The following is a 20464-nucleotide window of genomic DNA, read 5'->3' as shown; positions in this document are numbered from 1 at the left end:
ATAATGGCTAAAAATCAGAAAGGAAGAAAGTAAATCTCCATCCAAAGGTACTTTGTTGTGACAATCTGAGTTCCATTTCCCTCATCTCACTTACAAGTCTGAGTGAAATGAAGGGTAAAGTTTATCATTCTCCAAAATAAAAGCACACTCGCAGCAACAAGAGAGAGCAGAGGCCTCAGGGCAATGTAGTCTCCCTAAATCTGCTCCTTCCAGGGGCTTCCAAATCTCAGAGTGTGGAAGTACCATCCTCCAGGTGGTCAGGTCGTCTACGTTTATCGGAGTGTTTTCACAGAAGCTCTTTATGTATTTTGTTTATTCACTTGTAGCTGCCTACAAATTCATCATCTCAACTTTGTTCAGCGGGTCTCTTGCCACGCAGATATTTTTTATCTTTTGTAAGCAAATCTGGAAATTGGTTCCTTTATAGTTTTTGTGAGTTGTTTGGCTTCTCGCAATTATATGCATGGAATAATTCAACATAAAAGATTAAAAGAAAATGTAGGAAAATCCTTTTTTATTATCTTGTGTCAGGCTGGATGAGCCCAGAGGCCCTGTGTAGCCAAGCCCCAAGGCATGCTGGGCAACCCTGGCCGGCGGGCCTCCACACCTGTTGTATCCTGCCAGGGACCAAAGTCGCGTTCCTTCTGCAATGGAGCACCCTGTTTTCTTGTCTGGCTCCCTCCAGGTAGAGCCTCACGATGCATCCCGCCGTGCTCACTTTGCCTTCTTTCCACGTCAGAACTGTGCCTGCTTTATACCAGCACGCCAGCGAGGCCCCCTCGTGGGCTGCTTTGCTGTCCCCTCCCAGGCCTCCTTTTCCGTGGTTGTTTCGGTTTAGCACCACCAGTTCCTATTTCACAAGAAGCAAGTCTGTTACACTGTGGCTTTTAGTGCTGACGAGAAATCCGTGGTTTGGGGTCTTGGGCCCTGAGCATGGTGTAACTAGAAATTAAACTGGTGTAAACTGTAATTTAACTCCACCGAAATTTTCACACCAAAGGAGAACTCTCACATGGCCTTGCTGGAAAGAAGTACACACTTCACAGTCTTACACCCTAAAATGTTATTTTGGTCAATATTATAAGGTAAATATGAACGAAGTGAAATTACCTCCGAGACAGATGCTTGACTCAGAATGTTTTAATATTTGAGATCTTTTGAACTTTAAAGAACAGATCACTCTCACACTCCTTTAAACTATTTAGGCACAGAAAAAGATGCAAGCTTCTTCAGGAATCCTGATAGCAAATTCATAAAACTATAGATCAATCTCACTTCATAGAGACATGACAAACGAATTCCAGATGTGTTGAGTTTAAATGGAAGACAATGAAATATAGTTTCTACAAGAGGATGTTGTAGGATCTCAGTCTGATCTGGGGCTAGGGAAAACCTTTCTAAACATGATAGCAAAACTATAAAGGGAAAGATAGATTTTTGCTATATGAGAATAAAACACTTCCATTCATTCATTTATTCGTTCCTTCAGCAGATATTTACTGAGCATCTCCCGCATGCTGAGCACAATTTTAGGCACTGGCGCTTCAAAAACCACATAAACCTGTAAGGCAAATGAGTTTATATCCTTAACTTCTAGGAAATAATCCTTGTAAATCATTAGGGAAAGGATCGGCATTGCAATGGAAAAATGGGCATAGAAGAAGGCCTACAAAGGGACGTGACACGTAAGAAATAATATACAACCTCCTGAGACACCAGACAGATACACATTTAAACAACAAGGTGCTCTTTTTGCTTTCGCCTATGTGACTGCTGGATCTTTCGAAGAGGTTTCTGAGAGAGAAAGTAACTTATTTCTGAATACATGTTTATGTAATTCCCCTCTGTGAAACTCATTGAAAAGAGTCCAAAATAGAGCAGGAGAATCTAACCAAGTCATGGAAAGCCCTGAGATCGGTTAGACTTCTCATCTCCTCCTGGAAGGGTACAGCTTTGACGAAATAGGAGAAAGATTTGTGAAGGATGCCAGTGAAAAATCCTTAACTGAGGAACGAGAGGACAATGGTGTGGGCTTCTCCTCCACCCAGACCCTCAGGCTTTAGGAGCTGAGAGGGACCGTGAGGCGGACAGGACGAAAGCCAGACGCAGCAGGCAGCGCTCATCACTTCGCCCAGCAAACATTTCTGCATCCTGATTGGCACGTGCGTTCCCGGCATGCAGAAATGCACTGGGGTCAGCAGGGAGGAGGCCCAGGGAATTGGCCTTGAACTGTAAGCAATAAAGGGGTCTTCCTTCTAACAGATGTCTGTCCTTTGAGCCCAGCAAGTCATGAAACCAAGCTGAAAGCCAGGCTGTTCTTTTCCTCTCTAGGTACCTGGGGACGAGTCTGCCGCCGGCAGGTGCCCTCTGGGAGCTCAGCTTCTCCCAGGCCGAAACTCGAGCTTAAGTCAACACTGGCATCCTGTGGGCTCCCGGGCGGAACCGCTTCTCTTGAGTCACAGTTTTGTGCTGGCCAGAGGCTGGGAGGCGGTTTTGGCAACTTCCTGCAGCCAAAACAGTGTTTCGTGCTGATGAGCTGCCCCGTAACCATCACTCTGGGGCCGTTAGCTGCCTGCCAGCTGGGACCTGTCTCCTGCCCGCTGTCTCCTCTTTCCGTCCCTCCTGCCCTCCGGCAGCTGAGTCACGGGTAGCACGAGTGTTAACAGCACCGACGGCTCCACTTCTGAGGAATGAATGTGTGGCTGTCGTGTCATGTTTTTGGAAAGCCTTCCCAGAGGCCGGTGCTAGGTCAATGCCCACCTCTATTTTTTCAGTCCTGTTATCATTTCCTTATTTAAATGTGAATATTTAATTCAGGCAGAATTTATTTGGATTACAGGTGGAATAAGCTAGACATTCATTAATTTGTTCAACAAGATTGACTGAGCTTTTGCTCTTGGCACCAGGCACCGGGGGGAACATTTTAGAGAGATTCTTCTCAGCATTAAACCTGAGCTACCTTACATCTAATAACACAAGAGACCGGGCTTTCTGAATGCCTTCCAAATTCACATATTTCAGGAGAAAGAAGGGGTGGGCCTCCTGCTGGAGTGTGAGCTCATTTGTATAAAATAGGGCCAGATTTTCTCCTTTCCAAGACCTTTTGTCCTAGACTTGGTAACCAAGTCTACACTCTCATTCCATCCCAGTTGGTTCACATCACGCCTTTCCTCCTGTGTAGAGAATGCTGTAAGGACCTGTGTGCAGGTTAAATAATTTCATTTAATCCATCCAAAGCACTTCGACCAGTTCCCGGGACGTGCGTGTTACCTATTATTATTACTATTGTGCATTTCAAGGGGTCGGCGTCACCTCATGGTTCAGGGACTCCTTCGGAGATGGTCCCAGGAGCCCTCACCCCTGCGTGCTCAGCTTGAGCAGTGGCAAAGGAACGTCCCAAGGGGACACCCTTGGGTGTGAGGGTCATATTATTTCATTTGTCAGTGTCCCGTTCAGAAATGATGAGAAACCACCCAGGACATCGAGTGGCGCTTAGGTCTCAGTACACGAGGAAGGTCAAGTCCACGTCACGTAGAGTGGCACACTTATCTCTGCCGAACAGTCCTCCTCAGGGTTCCTCCTTCTACATCGCAGAGATCCAGGACTTGTCTGCCTCTCTTGACAAGGCCTGGAAGCGGAACCCGTGGGCCAGGCCGTCTCCAGGACAATCACAGGAAGCTATTCCACGCCTGCGACAAGTCCCGGCTCTATGTGGTGGCAGGCAGAAGGTTACAGGCCATCAGGCTGAAGGGTCACCAGCAATCCCGGCTCCTGGAAATTCCCGACCCACCGCCCTCGGGTCCCCTGGCTTTTGTGGTCCCCCTTGGCGAGGAAGTGGAAGGCGGAGAGAAGGGGCCCCCTTGAGTAAAGCACAGCAGAAAATAGAACATTCACCAGAACTTTGTTTCACTTTGTTTCTTTTTCAATGATGTTCGCCTTTTGCAACACATAACCGCACCCCAAACTTCCTGAGTGTTTTCAAGGTGACACCACTGGGAAGAAAATGGGAGCTGAGCTTAAAGGAGCGGGTCTTGGGAAGTTACTATAAACCCCCAAGTTGTTACCAAACGCTTTCTTTCATCTCCTGTTCTGGGACCACATCCAAGATTCCTGGGGGCCTTACAAATGGCAGTCCTGATGGAGTTGTTAGGTTTTCTAAACACTCACTAACATTTACCAAGTATCCGTTAATAGCAGCACAAGGAGAAGAAAAGCACAGTGGGGGGAAGTGTGTTCCAGTCAGAAGAAGGTTTTCTGAACACGCACTGACATTTACCAAGTATCCGTTAATAGCAGCACAAGGAGAAGAAAAGCACAGTGGGGGGGAATGTGTTCCAGTCAGAAGATGGGGGATGAAGAAAGACGTAAAAGGAAATAAAAAGTCAGTCAATGAGACAAGAGCCAGGCTTCAGTCCTCTTGCCTCTTTCCCTCCGTGTCTTCTGGACTCCAGCGAAGAATGTTTGTGTGTGAGAGGACAGAAAGATTCCACTTTGGAGCTAGATCGGGGAAACAGCTTTGACAGTTCCCCGAGGCAGGACAGTCTGCGGAAAGCTAACACTCCATCTCTCTGAGGACCAGCTTCTTTTTCTGGAAAATTAGCTGCCTTGACCACTTCACAAGATCATAAATACAAGTTGTTCCATTCGGGGACATGACACAATAATAGTACCTGCCCGGTCATAAAGCAGCCTCTGATTCAGCTTGGACCCCTCCCCTCCCTCAGGCCCACTGTGTCTTCCACCATTTGGCCACCACCCCCTCTTTAGCTTCATCCTCTGTCACTCTAACCTTCCCGGCACCCACAAATTCGTCCACGTGGTATATTCTGTCATAGCACATGGCCCTCGAGACCGTCATGTGCATCCTGCGAGCGGGACCTGGTAATGCTCATCTCTGCATCCCCCACATGCGACCCATTCCATGAACATCTTTGTGCCGGAGTACTGAGTCCATTTCCGCTGGATGTAATGATTGATGCATTTAGATTGAAATCGAGCATCTTACTTGTACTTTTGATGTGCTCCCCGCTTCCTGTAGGTTTCCTTTTCTGTACTTTGAGTTCTTTTGGATTGAGCATCTTTCTGTAAGCTTATTTAGAAGCTTAACTAGATCCCCAGGAGTTTGTGAACAAACAGGAGCTGCTGTAGGTTTCGCCTGTTGTAGGTGCGTGTGTCTGTGTGTCTCAGTGCAGTTTCATTGCACGTGTAGATTCGTGTGGCCACCACTGCAGTCAATATACAGATCTGTTCCAACATGAGGATTCCTCCTGTTAAGCTTTTCCAGCCAGCCCTCCCCCCAGTCCTGCCCTCACAGAGCACACAGGCTAGATGGGCACAGGCTAGAGTCCCAGGGCGAGCTGGAGACCAGCTGATGTTCACTGGCCAGGTCTTGGTTTCTAAAGTTCCTCCTGCAGCCTGACAGATAAGGCCCCTGCGAGAACAGCTCAGAAGCCAGGGCAGCACGGAGCACATCCACAGGTCCAAAGGGGAAGAGGCCTGCACAGTTCCTTGGGCAGCTTGAGTCGAAAACTGCCCTGGCTCAGATGACAGTAATATTGAAGGATCAAAACCCACAGTTCCAAGTGCAGCTCGATGGAGGTTTCGTTCCCTCAGCCCGAGTTGGAAAGCTGGGCGATGCCGGCAGCTTGCGGATGGGTCCTGTGCACATGCGGAGGAAATGATTTCATAGCTTTGGGATTTCACCGCTGCAGAGGGGTCAGGGGGCCAATTCCGCTGAAACAAAGGGACAGTAATCACTCTGGCCAGAAGAGCAGTTTAAATCAGAGGTGTCTCTTTCCAGCCTCAGAGACTTGCAGGACGTTTCTCAGTTCACTTCAGTGTCTTTCGACGATGGATACAATCCAGACAGGGCACTTCACTTTTATTGGAGTGAATTCTGGAGCCCAAGAAGTGAAACTTGCTTAACCCAGCCAGGTTTATTTTATTGTACAAATAGAACTGAGTGTAGGAATAAAGTGCTCAAACTTTGAACCTTTGTCCATGGTAATCTGCAGCCTCAATAGCCTGTGTTATTAACTGACAAAGGCTCATCTTAGAAATGTGTAGCTAGGGCTTCCCTGGTGGCACAATGGTTAAGAATCCGCCTGCCAATGCAGGGGACACGGGTTCAATCCCTGGTCCAGGAAGATCCCGCATGCCACGGAGCAACTAAGCCCATGCACCACAACTACGGAGCCTACGCTCTAGAGACCGCGAGCCACAACTACTCAGCCCGTGTGCCACAACTACTGAAGCCCGCGCGCCTAGAGCCCGTGCTCCACAAGAGAAGCCACCGCACTGAGAAGCCCGCGCACCGCAACAAAGAGTAGCCCCCGCTCGTCACAACTAGAGAAAGCCCGTGCGCAGCAACGAAGATGCAACGCAGCCAAAAATAAAATAAATTAATTAAGAAAAAGAAATGTGTAGCTGACACCCCAGTGTACTCAGTGTGTGGACGGAGCATTTACTGTGTTGGAGTTAAAAGGCTCGGACCAAGCCTTGCCTGACTGCCTAATGTCCAGCTTCGAGAACTTGTCTGTCTGGTTCCCCATCACATCCCCAGTTCCTAGCACGTAAATATGTGATGAGTAAATCCTGGTGATGAGGTTTGTTATGAACCCACAAAGCTAGTCATATTTCTCAAGAGTTGTGTTTTAAACCTAGGTCCAGGGCACTGTGAAATCATGTGGAATTAGTTCACTCAACAAGTATGAGCATAGTCTCAAAGCTGGACCTTAGGCATGGGTCTGAAGTTTCTGGGAAAGATCTAGGTTGGAAACATAATTTTGTAAATCATCAGAAAATAGATGGTTGTTAAGAGAAATGATACTGGGTGAGGCCATGAGGGAGAGTGTGTGAAGTTCAATAAGGGAAAGCCATCCAGAACAGTGTGTGTGTGTGTGTGTGTGTGTGTGTGTGTGTGTGTGTGTGTGTATGCACGCACGCGCACACGTTTCTTTTTTTTAATTAATTAATTTTATTTTGGCCGCACTGGGTCTTAGTTGCGGCATGCATGTGGGATCTAGTTCCCTGACCAGGGATCGAACCTGGGCCCCCTCCGTTGGGAGTGTGAAGTCTTAACCACTGGACCACCAGCGAAGTCCCTGCACACATGTTTGTGATGAGAGAAGGTCCATGAATTTCATCATGTTTTCTAAGGGGTTCACAACCCATAAAAGGATAGGAATTCAGTGTTGAAATGGTCCATCTTGAACTCCCTTTGCATCCTTGGCCAGTTAGGTACCTTTAGAAAGGGCACTACTTCTACGCATCACAATCTGTAGAGATGCTTGTTAAAAATGCACATTCCTGGGCCCCAAGCCAGGCCTGGTGAGTAAGCCTTTCTGGACGTGAGGTCCAGGAATGTGCATTTTTTAGCAGCTCCCTGGGGAGTCTGTTCATTTCTCCCCAGGGAGCTGCTAAAAATGCACTTCCGGTTCACTGAGCACTTCTTTGATGCTTAAGGTGTTGTTCTACACATCCAGTGAATTTTTCATTTCAGATATTGTACATTTACCTCCACAAGTTCCATTTTGTTCTTGTCTATATCTTCTATCTCTGTCCTCATTATCACATTTTCCTTTAAATGTCATACATTATAAGAGCTGTTTTAAAACTACTGTGTGCTTATTCCATCATCTCTGTCACTTTTTTTTTTTTTTGCAGTACGCGGGCCTCTCACTGCTGCGGCCTCTCCCGTTGCGGAGCACAGGCTCCAGAGGCGCAGGCTCAGCGGCCATGGCTCACGGGCCCAGCTGCTCCGCGGCATGTGGGATCCTCCCAGACCGGGGCACGAGCCCGCGTCCCCTGCATCGGCAGGCGGACTCTCAACCACTGTGCCACCAGGGAAGCCCATCTCTGTCATTTTTAGGTCTCTGTCTATTGTGTGATTTTTCTCCTGATTATGAACCACATTTTTGTGCTTCTTTGCATTTCTAGTAATTTGGGGAAAATGCTCTACATCATAAATATTATATTGTTGAGTGTCCGAGTTTCATTGTCTTCCTTTAAAAAGTGCTGAGCTGTCTTTGTCAGGTAATTCACTAACTTGAAAGCTTCTGAGGTGTGGCCTTTCTAGAGTCTCTGCTGGATGTTTCAGGTTTCTCCACTTGAGCTGGTCTGAGTATCTCCCAGCCCTGTGTGAGCTCGGTAGTCGTTCACTCTGTGGGTGTCCAGGCGTTGTTTCTGGATTCACCTCATGGGGTTTCACCCAACAGATGTGGGTGTTAGTATCCAGCCGACGTCCCGTGAGGGAATTCCCAGGTGGATTTCTGCAGCTCTTTCTTTACCCTCTTTTCACACCCTCCTCTTTGGTGCCTTTCCCTACAAATTCCAGCTGCCTCAGCCGTCCAGAATGCTGCTCTGTCTTGGCAACTCTGCCAGTCATATTACATTAGGGCCCCCACCCTAGTGACCTTATTTTAACTTGATACCTCTGTAAAGATCCTGTCTCCAAATAAGGCTACCTTCTGAGGTATTGAGGGTTAGGACTTCAACATAGGAAGTTTGGGGGTGGGGGGGAAACACTTCAGTCCATAACAGGGAAACTCAGATTCAAGTCTCAGTCCCTCTTCCCTGGATGGGAAGCCCGCCATTGCACAGCAGCCACCTCAGCCTTGCAAGAAACCAGCCAGGAGGTGTTTGTAAACACAGAATCAGCAACGGGCCTGGGATCTCAACACACCTTCCTAGAGGAGTTCAGTTTTACCTTCTTCATATTTGAGAAATGAGCACAAACACCTTTCCACAAGGTTACAGGATGTCGCAGGGTTTTGTTGCTGGAGTTGATACTGGTGGGCTGCCTGAAAAGGCTGATGGCAAACATCTTTCTATGGTCAGAGCTAGAAGAGCCCTCAGGGCCCATCGGTGTGCAGTGGGAGAAGCGATTTGCCCAGGGCAAACTGACAGTGTTTTGCTGTGGAATCCCGCAATCCTGCCCTTGTGAAATGTGAACATCTCCCCAGTTGGAAGAGCCAGCAGCCCCTGGGTCCCACCGTGCTCAGTGCCTGGCCCATAGTGAATGCAGCATGAACATGCCCTATCCAGAGAAATCTCTTCTTTGCGTTTTTAAATGTTTTTATCACTCAAAAGAGCATCCCCTAGACACTATAATACAGTGGAATGTCACTCAGCCATAAAAAAGAGTGAAATAATGCCACCTGCAGCAACAGGGATGGACCTAGAGATGATCATACTGGGTGAAGTCGGTCAGACAGAGAAAGACAAATACCGTATGACATCACTTATATGTGGAATCTAAAATATGACACAAATGAATCTATGAAACAGACGCAGACTCACAGACATAGAAGAGAAGCTTATAGTTACCAAAGGGGGTGGGGGAGGGATAAATTAGGAGTTTGAGATTAGCAGATACACACTATTATATATAAAATAACCAACAAGGACCTACCGTATAGCACAGGGAACTATATTCAGTATCTATCTCATAATAACCTATGATGAAAAGAATCTGAAAAAGAATATATGTATAACTGAATTGCTGTGCTGTACACCTGGAACTAACACAACCCTGGAAATCGACTATACTTCAATAAAAAATAATCCCACAGAAAATTTCTCATACATCTTTTAAGACTCATTTACTCCATAGATCACCTCTGTCCTTTCTTTTTCTTGTCATTTGTCTGTTGAAGAACCTGGGCCTTTGATCACAGAATTTCCCACTGTCTGGCTTTGCGGGTGGAACTTCCACGTCTGCTGGTTCCTCTTCATAAGTTAGCAACTGTTGAGGCTGAACACCTCTACCTATGATTTCGCTGTGGACAGCAGAATGGTGAGATTCTAATTCTATCATTGGTTTTCCTTTGTTAAGCAGAATACCTTTATGAAAAGATAATGAAGTGGTTCCATCACAGCCTCTGAGGATGACAAATTCTTTTTTCTCTTTTAATATCATGATGAACTCCCAGATTGAAACATATCTGATGGATTTCAAGCCACCGTAATGATTATATTTATTAAAGCTCGAATTGTTCCATCTTCGACCAGTGGGAGTACCTTCAGGTTGGCTCCTGAGTCCCTTTGATAACTTCCGTGTGGAGCAGTGTCACTACGAAGGCTTCACTTCGGTGCTGGCCGCTTGCTTTCAAGGGTCTTTGTCACATGTCTCTCACTTCCAGAAGCCCAGAAACCTGGTTTCACCTACTCAGCAAAGAGCTCCGAGAACACGTTATTTCTGCTTTTCTTTTCTTTTCTTTTTAACATCTTTATTGGGGTATAATTGCTTTACAATGGTGTGTTAGTTTCTGCTTTATAACCAAGTGAATCAGTTATACATAAACATATGTTCCCATATCTCTTCCCTCTTGCGTCTCCCTCCCTCCCACCCTCCCTATCCCACCCCTCCAGGCGGTCACAAAGCACCCAGCTGATCTCCCTGTGCTATGCGGCTGCTTCCCACTAGCTATCTACCTTACGTTTGGTAGTGTATATATGTCCGTGCCTCTCTCTCGCTTTGTCACAGCTTACCCTTCCCCCTCCCCGTGTCCTCAAGTCCATTCTCTAGGAGGTCTGCGTCTTTATTCCTGCCTTACCCCTAGGTTCTTCATGACATTTTTTTTCTTAAATTCCATATATATGTGTTAGCATACGGTATTTGTCACTCTTTCTGACTTACTTCACTCTGTATGACAGACTCTAGGTCCATCCACCTCATTACAAATAGCTCAATTTCGTTTCTTTTTCTGGCTGAGTAATATTCCATTGTATATATGTGCCACATCTTCTTTATCCATTCATCAGATGATGGACACTTAGGTTGCTTCCATGTCCCAGGTATGGTAAATAGAGCTGCAATGAACATTGTGGTACATGACTCTTTTTGAATTACGGTTTTCTCGGGGTATATGCCCAGTAGTGGGACTGCTGGGTCGTATGGTAGTTTTTTATTTATTTATTTATTTGTAGTTTTATTTTATTTGTAGTTTTTCAAGGAACCTCCAAGCCTGCGGGAGGGCGTGCTGGCGAGTTTCTTCAGCGTCAGCTCGGCTACCACGTCGCCCCGGAGGATGTCTCTTGTGTATGCCCGTAGCATTTTGGCTCTCCCTTATTGTAGCACTGATCTCGCTGACTGCAGTTGCCTGTTTATCCATGTGCCCACTTCCCCTGCTGCCCACGAGACTGAGTGGCAGGGCCCGTGGCTTGTTGACCAGTGGCTAGCATATTAGGGTGCCAACAGATAATTGCTGAATGAATGTCTGTGTCATTCTTCTCCTACCAGGGTGCTCCTTACCCGGGCTTGAAATCTATCCATTTCATATTTCCACGCCTCTCGGCATCCCAGCTACATGGCGAGCTCTTTCAGGGACCAGTTCTAACCCCCTCCCCCATCTCTACCATCTGGCAGGATGCATTGTGGACCCCTCCCCCCCTGCCCACCAACACTGTTATTAAAGGATAAGAAATGTGTTTCTATAAAACTAAGAGCAGTTAACTTGAAACTTGTTTCAGCATCCAATTTGACTTCCTCTTTTAGAATCATTTTTGGGAAGTACAACAAAGTTCCTCTTCACATTTCCCTACCAAAGTGGCCTTTGGAAAGTTTGGGGTACCCCGGGCACCCCAGGGCGTTCTCTCATCCTGACGGTGATGCGGGAGCTCCTTCCACCCCATCCAGTACCATGTTTTTGTGACAGGAATTTACTGAATGATTAATGCTTCTCTCCCTCGTCCATCACTCCCAGGAGCCTACAAACATGCTGTTATTTCTCTTGTCTTAAAAACAAGGACTTAATTACACTGCTTTGTCCCTCTTCCAAGTGGCCAGATCTCTCCTTAGAGCTTTACACCATCATTGAAGGCACGGTTTCCTCCTCTCTGTCCCAACCCCATGTGGGGTGACCGCCACCCTTCTGATGCTGCCTCTTGCCATGGCCTCAAAGCAGCTTTCAATTCTGAGCCATGATTGCAGGTCGGGTGTGAGAGCCCCCTCTCCCTCTTCATGGCCTCATCAGATGCTCTGCTGCCTCAGATCTCCCAGCCGCTGGGCAGGAAGGGAGCTGAGAACACTGCACGCGGTGCCCTTTCCCTTTTCTCCCGGCCTCTGGATGAAAGCTGGTGGGCATGTAAACATGCCAGGCACACCTGAAGCTGCAGTGGCGCGCAGAGCATCATTCTCTTTTCTTTTTTGGTCATGGTAAGCTTTGCCAGGCCATCTGACCTCAAGGTTTGGCTCTCCCATATTCCTGTAGCACTAAAGGCAGTTCCCTCCAATTGTTACGGTGCTTCTCCGCAGGGAATAGAGGATCCTTTAGGCCAGACAGTGCCTGCCCCACGCCCCGGCCCCCAGCCCTTATGACGGGCTGACCTGGGGGGGTGGATGCAGAAGTGTCTTCCATCTTTACAAAAAAATCCCTGGACCCCAGAGCTCTCCCCCTTTACAGTCAGACATCTCTAAAGAATTGCCCACAGTCCCCCCTCTCTATTTTTTTTACTTCATATTTAGTGAACCTTCCACCCTCACTTGAGTTCAAATCTATTCGTACAGCTTCTTAGCTGTGTGACCTTGGGCTCATGAATTTCTCTGAACCTCAATGTTTTCATACATAAAATGGACATAAAAATAGCTACCTGTCCCATGGGATAGTTTTGGAGATGAAATAGGTTGTGGTAAAGCCCTTAGAAAACAGTCTGTCACATAGGAAACAGAACCAGCACGTTACTTAATTCTCTGAGAATTGTACTTGTATTTTAATCTTCATTTTGGGGATTTTACAGAAAGACAATCACATCAACTTCAGCTAATGGTAACCCTCCTTCCTCTCCAATGTGCACTATTCTTCTTTTCTTGTTGAGCAATTCTCTACAAGTCAATGACCACATTAGACGGCACTGATTTGAGTGTATGATGCTGGCTTTTGGCTTGAGGTAGACAGTGATAAGAAAGCTTCCTTCTTGTTCTGCATTATTGTTTTTTTAAAAAAAATGCATGGGCACACATAAATTTGTACTGCACGCCTTTGCTGCATCACTTGTGATGACTGCATAGCTCTCATCGACCTGGGGGTGTGAGTCCCATCACTACCCTCCCCAGTGATGACCGATCATTAAAATCACTGGTGAAAGGCGACTTGAAGAGGCTGCGTGGGTCCTTTCAGACAACGCCGCCGGCTGGGCCTCGCACCTCACTGTTACGGTGGGCAGTGTCCTCGTCCGGCCGGCGGAGTCTGAGAAGCCGTGTCCTCTTGCCTCCCCGCAGGCCTGGCGCAGGCGCTGGTTCGTGCTGCGGCGGGGCCGCCTGAGCGGTGACCGCGATGTCCTGGAGTACTACCGAAGCCAGCGCGCCCGCAAGCCCATCCGCACCATCGACCTCAGCGAGTGCGCCGTCTGGAAGCACGCGGGCCCGGGCTTCGTTCGTAAGGAATTCCAGAACCATTTCGTGTTCATTGTCAAGACTGCATCTCGCACGTTCTATCTGGTGGCCAAGACCGAGGAAGAAATGCAGGTGTGGGTGCACAGCATCAGTCAGGTCTGCAACCTCGGCCACCTGGATGACAGCGCAGGTAAGAGCGGACAGGGGGCTCCTGAGGCTAAGGGCGGGCGGGGGCCGCTGCGCTTGTGCCAAGGAGCTCCGGAAAGGACCCGGCGGCCGAGCCACGAGCCACGTGCGCTGCCCCCGGAGCGTGACGGGCCACTTCGGTGGCTTCAAAGCCTCACCTTGGCTTTGCTCTCGTGAGCTACAGGGAGCGCATGCAGTGAAAGCAAAACGTGGGTGGGGACGTCCTGTACAGCTCTGATTTTCCCCATGCTGCTGCTGCCGGTTTTTCTAGAAATACCAAATATCGCTGTCTTTAAAAGATTCTAGGAACTCCAGCTTTTCTGTTGCCTACCGGGTTGTTCAGTACTAGAAGGTAGAAAGACAGAACTAAGCTACTTGTCGTGGGCAGGTAACGTTTCCTCTTATCTCCAAGTGGCTCAAGGTCTCTGCAACGGAAATGAGCTCTAAGTTTGCTGTGAGCCATTTCTGGGCAGTGGAAGCAAATGACCCATGAGGCTCTTTTTCTCTCACCCTTGCTCTCTCTCTTTTACACACACACGCGCACACACACACACACACGCGCACACACACACACACACACACACACACACACTGCCCTTTCTATATAATGTACTGGGTATAAAGCTCTTGGGGTTACAGTGAACTCTCCTTCATGGATTTTGTTCTTGAGGCCCTGGCACCATGCCCTGCTCTTCAAACTATGAGACTTCGAGTCTGCTTTCTTTTAGTCTCTTAGTCTAGCCGGCAGAACCTTACCCCTAAATCCCATGGTCTACGGTTGCTTCAGCATTTCCGTCCTTTCTGGTGCTTATCATCTTCCACTGAAATACCCACATTCTAACGCTAGGTGGCGCCGAAGAGTCAGAGTTGCATCTCTCTTTAGACAGACGTGAGGGTGTGTGCGCTTCCTGCCAGCAAAGTCCTTTTCTTTTCACGACCCAGGGAAGCTTACTAAGTGAAGCTACGCAGTCACACCGCTGCTCACTCTTCACCCCAGTCCATGCATTCTGCCCACACCAGATACATATTTTTGTGTCATGTTATGTGTCTCCTCTGTTTGTTTCCTCATCTGGGAGTTATGCTAAAATATAGATACATAACATGTGTCCCGATATCCTAAGGGGAACAGAAACAAGTAAGGCACCAGGCATAAAACAGAAAGCTCTGGCCTGAAGTTGGAGGAAGCCGGAACCCCCCATGACCTCTTTTGTTCCCTGTAGCCCCCCTCAGTTTTGACGAGGATGTAGGGGCTAACTGGTCATCTGAGAACCAAGCCTGTATTAGCTCGTCTCATCCCCAGACCGATTCTGTGGCATATGTAGCATGAACATAAGCACTTTACAGATAAGGAAGCTTGGAGCAAGCGGGTAACTTGCCCAAGGTCAGGACAGCTATATACTAGAGCCTGGACTTGAACCCAGGCAGTTCTGGACGACTCTGACTCAGGAATCCTGCATTCCTGCCAACTTGGTTCAAAAGGGAAATAGAAGCAGGCCTTTCATTGGGAGTTTATGAATGTGGGCTTTCCAGCCATCACAACTCTTTATTTCTTTCATTCCTTTTCTTAGACATCACTAACAGTCAATCATTAATGCTGTGAGGGCAGAGTTAGAATGGTTCCAGGCACACAGTAGGTGGAAGAGTAGGTATCTATATAGACATAAATAGACATATATCTACATATGCATGTCTGCATATGTGCCCAAATGCTTATGTAAGTCTATGTACATATATCTGTTATGCATAAATGTGTGTGTATATATATATATAATGTAAGTATATTTGTTGAGTGAATAAACAGTGATGCAGAGCTGTGGCCGAGGGCCATGAAGAGGCTGTGTGAAGACTATCTAACTGCAGATTTTTAGGCCAAGAGTCCTTGGGTTTTTTGCTCTTAATTGATTCAGCACTTCACTCTTGGAACATTGGCCTTCTTCCCCAGACATTGTTTATAGCTTGGGGAAACGGTCTCCATCAGTACAAACACCAGCTGTGATTTGCATCTTCTCTTTGGCCTCTTAGATGCCATTTGAGAAACTGTGTTCTAGCCATTCTTAAACATTCAGCTGGGAAATGATTTCTCCTGCAGATTGTGTGGAGAGTGGCTCTCACGCGCCTTCCTGCGTGCAGCTCTCCGCCGCCAGCTCCCTTTGCACCGCCCCTGCTGTCAGCTCCCTGCCAAGAGATGACCCAAGCACTAGTACTGTAGCCACTGAGGAAACCGGAAGTGAGTCAGAGTTTCTCTTCCTTCCTGATTATCTGATTCTATCCAACTGCGAGACGGGAAGACTGCACCACGCCAGGTACGCCTCCAGCCGTTTAGCTGTAGCATCTTCTAGTGGGTGTATGTGCACTCCCCTCTCTTCCTGCTGCCGTCAGGGCAGGGACAGATCCCTATCAACCACTACCGAGGCCGAAGCTTGTGGCACACCAAGCAGAATGACTCATGCATTTCAGCACTGTGGCTTTCCTTTCCAACCTTGCATTTTCATACGTACCTTACACTTAGAGGATGAAAAAAATCAACGAGCCATTTTTTTCCCCTGCATCAAGGGGTTGGTGTCACTGAGTGTGGTAGAGGCGACATTAGAGGCATGGGTGGGTGGGTGCCGAGGGTGTAGCAGTATCAACTACCGCTGCCGGGGACTTGCTGCCTCTCAGTCAAATGTATGTGCTTTTCTTCCATCAGTCTCCCCACCAGATGTGACAGCTGGTCAAACTCGGAGCGCTCACTGGAACAGGGCTCCTTCGACGACGTTTTTGTGGACGGCCCGCAGCCACTGCCCTCCGGGAACCTGGCCTGCCCCTCACGCCCTGGGAACAGTTCTCAAGAGGCCCCTTCCACGAGGCCCCCGGCTGCCCTGATCTGCACGAGACATGTCAATGGCCCGTCCAGGGACCACTTTTCTTTACCGGTGCTGGAAACTTCCTTAAACTCCACCGTCCAGGTAGATCAAAACCAAGCTTCCTTGCCCTACGGGGTGAAAGAACTAGATGTTATGTCCAACACGCCACCTCCCCGCCCCCCCAAGCCAAGCCATCTCTCTGAACGGCGCCATGAGGAGCAGCTCCTGTGCGGTGGGCCCAGTAGCATCAAGAAGCCGGAAGGCACTGTGGTACCGAGAAGAATCTCTCTCTCTGGTTTAGATAACATGAGAACCTGGAAAGGTAAGTGTCAGATGCTAAGCTTCGGTACCGAGAGAACCTGGCTTCTCTTTCCTCCTTGTGTCCACATGAGGACGTTGTCCAGCGTCCTTTGCTCAGGCCAGTCCAGTGTCCCGGCAGGGTCAGGCTCTGGGTGGAAGCGCACACCCCGAGCAGCAGCCCTCACTCCCAGGCTCCCCACCCGCCCCACCAGGAGAGGTATACGTGGGTCCCTGTAGATGCTGAAAGAAGTCAGATCCCTGGTCCCCTAGTCATGCCCTTGCCCACACGAGACCACGCTCCTCGTGTTTGTTTGGAGCCACTCCGGGACCCACTTGGTACAGAAGGCGGTGTCTTTTGCCAAAGCTGGGCCCAGTTCCATCCGTTTCCTTTCACATGCAGACTGAGCACTGAGGTGGGAGGCCATACCTCTTGTCTCTATTTTTCAACAATCCAATCAGCCTCATCCATCATCCCACCTGACATGTTCTTTCCAAATTCTACCTGGCTGAAGCTATCACCATCAAGGTAATGCTAACCTAGCCCTATCATTGAAATGGAGGTTTTGACCATGAAACAAAGACCAACTTAACAACAGTGCTGGATGGAAGCCAAATGGCTCTGGTAAGGCAGAGGGGACGCGTCCCATGGACTGTTGTGCCCTCCACATGGAGCTCCCCCAGGAACCGATGTCTACGTGGCGGCAGAGTGGGGTCAGGTTCGTTATCATCCTCGTGGGGCTCCGGTGACCTGGCAGCCTTGATTGTCCCCGAGGCCCTCCAGCCCCCCTCTGCCATCGGTGAAGTGCCCGTGACGGGGAGTCTGCATCTCAGCTCTGCTGTCTCCCATCGGGCCCCTGCCCCAGCCTGCACCACTGCCACTCTCTTTTTTGGGGGGGGAGGGGCTACTAAATTATTTTATTGGAAGGAATAGTAGAAATGAAAGAACTTAAGTGGGTGTTTTGGTACAACTTATAGAAAAGGTAAAGGTAACCACAACATTCATGCCCCACCTTGGCGACCAGGGAAGTCACCCGCCGAGGCTGGCTCGTCACCATGTTCCAAGGTGTGCTTGTCAAAGAGACACAAGCTGGTGTCGTGGTCACCCAATTCGTTGATGGGTCTCACCTCTTATTCAGGTGATGAGTCTCAGTGAAATGACACAAGCGGGGGGTCGTGTTGTCAGTCGTCACTTTTTTCCAAGTGCAACACATTCTGTTGCATTCAGCTGCAAGTCGTCATGGTTTAATTTCTTGATTTCATGACGATTTTGGGATCCAGCCACCTTGTTGGTTCTGCCCAAACAGTGTCGAACAGGAAGAATTTCTGGAAACGATTAAACAATACAGAAATACATACTATCTCTTCTTTTTAAAGCATAAATGAAATCTGAATATATTTACTGTAATACAACTCGTTATCCTGAGATCACACCACCACCATTCTTGCCTGCCTCTAATCTGTTTTCCACACGCAGTCAAGTGGTCTCTTAAAAAATGTAAATCAGATAGTCAGTTCCTTGCTAAAAACCAATCTAGGGCTTCCCTGGTGGTGCAGTGGTTGAGAGTCCGCCTGCCGATGCAGGGGACGCGGGTTCGTGCCCCGGTCCGGGAAGATCCCACATGCCGCGGAGTGGCTGGGCCCGTGAGCCATGGCCGCTGAGCCTGCGTGTCCGGAGCCTGTGCTCCGCAACGGGAGAGGCCACAACGGTGAGAGGCCTGTGTACCGCAAAAAAAAAAAAAAAAAAAAACAATCTAACGACTTCTCTTTGCACTTGGGATAAAATCTAAATTTCTTAGCATAGCGTGCAAGGCCCACTGGGATCTATCATGTCTACATCCCTTATCCTTCTTTTATTTTTCTTCCGGTTTTACTGAGATGTAATTGATGTACAGCACTGTATGAGTTTAAGGAATACAGAATGATCTGACTTATATACATCATGAAATGATGACCACAGTAAGTTTTGTGAGCATCTATCATCTCATGTAGATACAACATTAAACAAATAGAAAAAAAAATTTCCTTCTGATGAGAACTCTTAGGAGTTACTCTTTTTGTGGTACGCGGGCCCCTCACTGTTGTGGCCTCTCCCGTTGCGGAGCACAGGCTCCGGACGCGCAGGCTCAGTAGTTGTGGCTCACGGGCCCAGCCGCTCCGCGGCACATGGGATCTTCCCGGACCGGGGCATGAACCCGTGTCCCCTGCATCGGCAGGCGGACTGTCAACCACTGCGCCACCAGGGAAGCCCAGGAGTTACTCTTGTTAACAGCTTTCATATATGACACACAGCACTGTTATTTATATTTATCTTGTCCTGCATTCCATCCCTAGTACTTATTTATCTTAGAACTGGAGGTTTGTACTTTTTGACCACCTTCAGACCTTCATCCAATTCCCCTTCCCCCAATGCCATACTCTCAACTAGGAGTGAAAGCGCAGAGTCCTAACCACTGAACCACCAGGGAATTCCCCTTCTTATTTTATTTCTGTCTGTAATTTATATGGTTTTTAGTGAAGTCTTGCATATCTCATTAATGTATTCCCATGCATTTGTTATTTTTACGTGATTGCAAATGGTATTTTACTTTAAATAATTTCTTTGCTGTTGCATGCAAATAAATTAGCTTTATATTTTGATTTTGTATCTACCTTTTCTAAACTATATATTTATTTGCATTTTCTTTGTATACAAACATCACATGCAAATACTAATAACTTTGTTTTTTCTTTTATAACATATCCTTCATTTTCTTTTTCTTATGTCAGTGCTTGGGCTAGGAAGGCCAGGACATCTTTGAATAGTAGTATTAATTACAGGTATCCTTGCCTTATTCCCAATCTCACATGGAAAGCTTCCAGTGTTTCACCATTCTAATGTGGTTTGCAGCAGACTTTTGTAGACACCATTCATTAGATTAAGGACATTCTCTGATATTCCTACTTTGCCAAATGTTATTTTTAAAAATCATGAAAGGGTATTGAATTTATTGAAACATTTTATGATCATGTGATTTTTTTCCCTTTATCCTGTTAACGTGAAGAACTTCACTGGCCAATTATTTTTTGCAGTATAGTTGGTTTACAATATTATATTAGTTTCAGGTGTATAGCATAGTGATTCAGTATTTTTACAGATTATACTCCATTAAAAGTTATTACAGGGAATTCCCTGGCAGCCCAGTGGTTAGGACTCAGTGCTCTCACTGCCGGGGCCCGGGTTCAATCCCCGGTTGGGGAACTGAGATCCTGCAATCTGCGCAGCATGGCCAAAAAAAAAAAGTTATTCCAAAGTAATGGCTATAATTCCCTGTGCTGTACAATATATCCTTGTTGCTTGTCTATTTTATACATAGTAGTTTGTACCTCTTAATCCCCTACCTTATCTTGCCCCTCCCCCTTTCCCTCTCCCCACTGGTAACCACTAGTTTGTTCTCTATATCTATGAGTCTGCTTCCGTTTGGCTATAATACATTTATTTGTTTTGAGTCTGCTTCTGTTTTGCTATAATACATTTATTTGTTTTATTTTTTAGATTCCACATACAAATGATATCATACAGTATTTGTCTTTCTCTGTCTGACTTACTTATTTCACTAAGCATAAGAGCCATCCACATTACTGCAAATGGTAGAATTTCATTCATTTTTATGGCTGAGTAATATTCCATTGTATATATGTACCACATCTTCTTTATCCATTCCTCTGTTGATGGACACTTACGTTGCTTCCATGTCTTGGCTATTTTAAATACTGCTGCTATGAACATTGGGGTGTATGTGTCTTTTCGAATTAGAGTTTT

The 20464-nt window shown here is 47.3% G+C and overlaps 1 protein-coding gene across 2 annotated transcripts in view; it reads left to right on the top strand.

The window, feature by feature from the left end:
* GAB3 (GRB2 associated binding protein 3) overlaps positions 1–20464 on the top strand; it is a gene marked incomplete at both ends in the record, with an annotated part of 60057 nt that overhangs the window by 15933 nt on the left and 23660 nt on the right. For both annotated transcript variants that reach the window (XM_082865414.1, XM_082865413.1), the window contains 3 exons: positions 13220–13523; positions 15609–15822; positions 16209–16687. In XM_082865414.1, coding sequence (XP_082721540.1) covers positions 13220–13523; positions 15609–15822; positions 16209–16687 — 997 coding nt within the window. The remainder of the gene's footprint in view (positions 1–13219; positions 13524–15608; positions 15823–16208; positions 16688–20464) is intronic.

This window comes from Leucopleurus acutus, assembly GCF_964270905.1.
Source record: "Leucopleurus acutus genome assembly, chromosome: X".
NCBI lineage: Eukaryota > Metazoa > Chordata > Mammalia > Artiodactyla > Delphinidae > Leucopleurus > Leucopleurus acutus.
This window is presented reverse-complemented; position numbering and strand designations above follow the sequence as displayed.